At 36.4% G+C, this 5766-nt stretch overlaps 1 protein-coding gene across 1 annotated transcript; it reads left to right on the forward strand.

Moving 5' to 3' along the window:
* Positions 1-2845: 2845 nt before the first annotated feature.
* Positions 2846-3832, forward strand: LOC128226317 (uncharacterized). The gene has a single exon (XM_052936201.1). It carries the CDS (start codon positions 2846-2848, stop codon positions 3830-3832), a length of 987 nt encoding a protein of 328 aa, XP_052792161.1.
* The last annotated feature ends 1934 nt before the right edge of the window (positions 3833-5766 follow it).

Here is a 5766-nt window from a genome sequence, read left to right on the forward strand (position 1 = left end):
TACCACCAGCTAGCACGACAATGCGCCTGGTACCGCCAGCTAGATACATGGGGACGCACACGATACCACCAGCTGGCACGACAATGCGCCTTGAACCGCCAGGAAGAAACATCGAGATGCACACGATACCACCATCTTGCACGACAATGCGCCTGGTACCGCCAGCAAGAAACATGGGGACGCACACGATACCACTAGCTAGCACGACAACGTTCTTGGTACCACCAGCTAGAAACATGGGGACGCACACGATACCACTAGCTAGCACGGCAACGTACCTGGTACCTCCAGCCAGAAACATTGGGACACACTCGATACCACCAGTTAGCACGACAACGTACCTGGTACCGCCAGCTAGAAACATGGGAACGCACACGATACCACCATGTAGCACGACAATGCGCTTGGTTCCGCCAGCTAGAAACATGGGGACGCACACGATACCACCAGCTAGCACGACAACGTACCTGGTACCGCCAGCTAGAAGCATAAACCCTTTATTCAATTCACTTAATACTTCACACAGTTGTTCAGGGCTATCACATAATGAGGTTGGATAACTTCATATTATCCTTTATACAAATGATGGTCCCTGATTGATTATTGAACTTAGGTTAAAGTTTAAGGGCAGGTTGGGATATTTACTAATTTCTTCTTTATCCTTCTTTCAATTGACCTAATACTTCACACATTTGTTCGGGACCATCACACAATAAGGTTACCGTACTCCATATTATCCATTGTTCGGGTGGGCTGGTGAGAGGGCAGCGTCAGTGTCACCTTACGTATCGAATAAATTTAGCTAAATTTGACATATAGTGACAAGACTTGATATAAAGGAAGAGTTGATGGAGACCTTTCATGGGGTGGCGTTTGAGGCCCCTAGGATCAGTGTATAGAAAAATGATTAGTATTAAATAACTTAAGTAAGGGTCGGCATATGGCGACCAACCTTGGTATATATGATACTTTTCATGAGATTGTGTTTTGGGACCAAGAGTTATGGTCATGGCCAGGGTCAGTTTCTAAAAATACAAAAAATGGTAAGTACTGAATAACATTAGTAAGGGTTGACATAGTGTGACCAAACTTGGTATATAGGACAAGTTTGTGGAGACCTTTCATTGGATTGCCTAGGGTCAAGGTCATGGTTACGAAAAATAGAATACCGTTTGGTACTATATAACTTTAGTTATGGTTGACATACTGTGACCAAACTTGATATTGCGGAAGAGTCTATTGGGGACATCCATGGGATTGTGTTTGAGGCTCCTAGGACCAAGGTCTCTGTTGATTTTTTATTGCTTTTGACAGGCGCATATTACATCATTGTATCCACTTCTAAGACAAAGCGACGTAGTCGAGCGCGCTGTGTTACGACAGCTCTTGTACTATTTTCCGGCCACTAAACGCCAGCTCCACCACTTAACGGTGGTACAAAGAAAATGACCCTGTCGACACTTCCGTGGTGCAGCTGTGCCCTATGTTTACCTGCACCTGATTTATGTTTTACTTGATAATTTTATTAAACGTACATGTTTCGAAAATCGAAGAATGTGGTACCGTGTAATAACACTTCTACTGCAGGCCGGCTGGCTTCCATTTCGTTTCAATTGTGTGCGAACTGTGGTGCTATGAGCTTTTCTCCCGAATCGGACTTGTGCATATTTTGAGATCTGCTTGCATTTCAAGTTCACTTCGTTGTCTACAGACACCGTGAGAACATTCTGGCGCATGCAAATATAACTGTTATGTATAGACTTGTACTTACGCCGGAACTAGTAAGCATTTTTTTAACAGTAAATATGCACTTACCCATAAAAGTAGTGGCGCTTTTGCCCTAGTGGAGGCGCTGTCGAGAAGTGGTGGCGCTGTCGAGTATTTTTTTCGCCCGAAGTAATATAAAAATTTAACCCTTCGGATTGAATATACAGACATTCCTTACACGCAGAATCTTCTCAGAACCTTCGTACCATGCGCAAACCAAGTTCCATGAGCTTTTCTTCTTAATGCAATATGCCACGATCAGGTTTAAGTGGTATTTTACTATGCTCATTGCCATAGCACCTACGCTTTTACCAGCTGAAATAAATTTGGATACTCTCTCGATGGCATTATTTCAACACATCAAGGTCCATGTACTGTTTTTTAGTAATAATGCCCAGATCCAATTTAGGTGGGGTTAGTTGTTGTTGTTGTTGTTTGTGTTGCCATAGCAATATCAGGCTATCACAATCGTGATGATTACTCACAGATAACGCTTGTACACAGGTATGCTTAACTATTGAGCTGTGGAGTAGACACGTGAATTGTGAGGTGGACAACAGTCTATGCTAACCAACATTCCTATGAAGTTTCATAAGTTTAGGTGCAATCTTTCTGCTAAAATATATTTCTTTACATTGAGTAAATCAGAGCGAGACGTGGAAGAAATGGCAAATGCACAACAGCCAAAGCTTGCCACCATTCCTATGAAGTTTTATAATTTAAGATTCTATACTTGGTGCTACATGCGACATGATATTTTCCAGATCATACTTTACAATTGAAAGATCCAACACTAAAACAAATACATGAAATATGGATGAATTATCGGTGCACAACAGAGATCAGTGGTATGTAACCTTATGGTAAGATGTAAACAAAATATGCTCTGATAAAAATGTAACAATATGTAGTATCCAGCAGTGTGGTGAAAATGGATTTTAGTGCAAATCAATGAATTGGATGATCAAATAGGTAAATGAAATATATCATGACTTGTCACTTTGTTAAAATGCGAAACTTTAACATTGAAAAAACTGAGCGCTGAAAATTTTGAAAAGTATACTGTGAGAAAAAAAATATGGCGACACAAACATTAATAAATGCAGATGTTGACCTTGATTTAAAACGCAAACGCAGTGAAACCTCAAGCGTGAGCGAACTAGATACAAGTAGAACAAAAGGAATTGAAGCAGAGGGAACAACGAAGGAAAAACAAAAAAAGAAGAAATCCAAAAAAGCTGAGATAAATGAGGATTCTGACATGGCTGATATAAAAGAAATAATGAAACAGTGGAAGCAAATAAACACTAAATTAGAACGATTAGAAAGCAAAATTGAAAAGGCTGTACTAAAGGGTGATGGGACAATAAGAAGCAGCATTAAGGATCTTATGACTGAAATGAAGGAAGATCTTTTGAAGTCTGTTACCAACAGAATTGAGATTCTTGAAGGGAAATTGTTTGAAAAGGAAGAAAGTAGTGAAAAGCTTGCACAAAAAGTTACGGCGCTTGAAGAACAGCTAGAAAAGAATAAAGAAGAAACATTCAGAGTGAATAATCAGTTAGATTTCGAACGTGAGAAACACAGAAAATTTGAAAATGAAAGTGAACAATATAGTAGAATAAACAATATAATAATCAGAGGTTTACCAGACACAAATCCTAGGGAGACAGCAGAAGAAACACTTACAAAAGTACAACAATATTTACAGGATAAAGACATTATTGAGCTCAAGGCAAGTGATGTAGACATGGCACATAGACTGCCAAACAAGAAGTCACAAAACAGGGATGTGATTGTCAAACTAGCTTCAAGATTCAATAAAATGTGTATTATGCGAAACCGTAGAAATCTTCGGGGCACTGGGGTCTTTGTAAACGATGACTTGACACAGCTGAACTTGCACGTGCTAATGTGTGTTAAAAAGAAAATGATTGACGAAGTGAGTGAAGCATGGTTCAGTAGAGGAAAGATTTTCTACAAAAACTCAAATGGCCAAGTTCATCTTGTCAAGTATGAAGACTATGACCATTGGATCGATTTACCTTGGCCTTTTCATAAATAAGAACAATGTTAACCCCAGTCTGTTTCTTCACCGGTGGAACTTTTTATTACAAGTATAGATTACACCTTCACCTGTATAGTAACAAAATAACCTGATACAGTAAATATTTAATCCCTTTGTATGTTTTAAACTGTAGCAATAGTGATTGTATTTTATACATTGACACTTTGATACTTTAAATGCTAAGGGATTTGTAATGATGAACAAAATCCTGGTCTTTGTTACTGAGTGTTTGTTTACTGTCAATGAAAAAGTACATGCATTATCATCGGCTGAAAGTTTTTTGTTTTTTTTAGGATTACAAATAGTGTTCTTTCTTTGTTACTTTTGAAAAACCAATGTTTATTTACTGCCTTTGAGCAATCCACCCCTTAATACTTATAGTAAATATACATATACTGTTTTTTTTTTACTTCCAATGGTTTTTCCTTTTATTATAAAAGGATAACAGTGAATGATAAAAAATTATTTGTAAAAGTATTTTTCATTTTTACACACACTATCCATGTCCTTTATGCTTGACATTTTCAGGCTTTCAAATAGCAATTTCGGTCAAGCAAGGGTATATATGGATTAGATAAGCGCACTATTACACTGGGTGGAATTGCGCATTTAAAACAGTTTAAAATAAAAAGATAAAGTTTCAGATAAAGTTATACAATATAACATTTATAATGACAAAACAAAATCATTTGTGCATGGCGTAACTGCACTTTTAAAACAGTCTAGATACAGAGTTATAAAATAATTATTTTTAATTTCAAAACAAAATCATTTGTGCATGGTTCATGTTAATTTGTTTTACAAACATATCATTTAGTTTGTCATGTGATATAGGCTTACTCAGTGTATTATTATATTGTATCCTAGTCATAATACACGTTTGTAAATTCTAGATGGATTTGTAATATAAGTAGTTCTCATATACTGAAAGTATTGTTAATGTTAATGGATACATCGTTCTACTACGTTGTATTTATCTTTTGATATCAGCACGATGTTAGGGTTTTCAGTTATCTTTTCCTTCTTGCTTCATGCTGGAAAGAATATGTCAACTTATTGAACAAAAACAAATAATACAATGTCATTCCAAAATCATTTTCGCTTTTAGTTATTAGTATATCTTTCTTAACCTAGACTAACTAGCCTTTTCACTAGTTTGTTTTACCTCAAGTCAAGTTGTTGTTTCAATGTACTAAATAGCTTTATCCCTAAAGTATTATATACTAAAATGAAACTGACTACGCACTCTTAGATTATACAATTCCATGACAGCTCTGCATTGTTTTCTGTTGTTTTTCTGCTTTTATTTTGTTTTAAACTTAGGCCGACTGCTTTTGAATTACAAATCGTGTATACTCAATAGCAAATTTGTCTAACAACTTACAAAACCAACTACCTCAACAAGATCCATTTATCCACACTTCAAACATGTTATATGTCGTATCATATGTTATGCATACTACTCTCTTTCACTCTACTTCCCACTACTCTTTATAGCACAATGTGGATGTGTTTTGTTTTTTACACGAACTATTTGGTACTGTAATGATTATAAAAATATGCACATTTAATGTTAAGGGGCTAGCAGCTAGAACAAAACGTAATGATGTCCTAAATTGATTAATATCTCAAAAATATTCAATATGCTTGTTACAAGAAATACATTACTCCAATGCCGACAATAAATACAAATGGGGGGAAATGTGGAACGGTGAACTTTTCTTAAGTGGAGATAGCACAAATAGCAAAGGGGTTGGTATTTTTTTAAATTCTAATTTGTCCCATAGTTACATAGATTATAAAGAAATAATAACAGGTCGTTTACAAATGTTATCACTGAAGATAGGCAGCCTAGATATCGTTATAATAAATATATATGCGCCAAATACTGACGATACAGATTTTTTGCATCATATAGAAAAACTGCTGGA

This window comes from Mya arenaria, chromosome 3, assembly GCF_026914265.1.
Source record: "Mya arenaria isolate MELC-2E11 chromosome 3, ASM2691426v1".
Lineage (NCBI taxonomy): Eukaryota > Metazoa > Mollusca > Bivalvia > Myida > Myidae > Mya > Mya arenaria.

Bases quoted from the DNA above. Each gene is read 5' to 3' on its own strand.
- LOC128226317 (XM_052936201.1), top strand. From the start codon at position 2,846: ATGGCGACACAAACATTAATAAATGCAGATGTTGACCTTGATTTAAAA.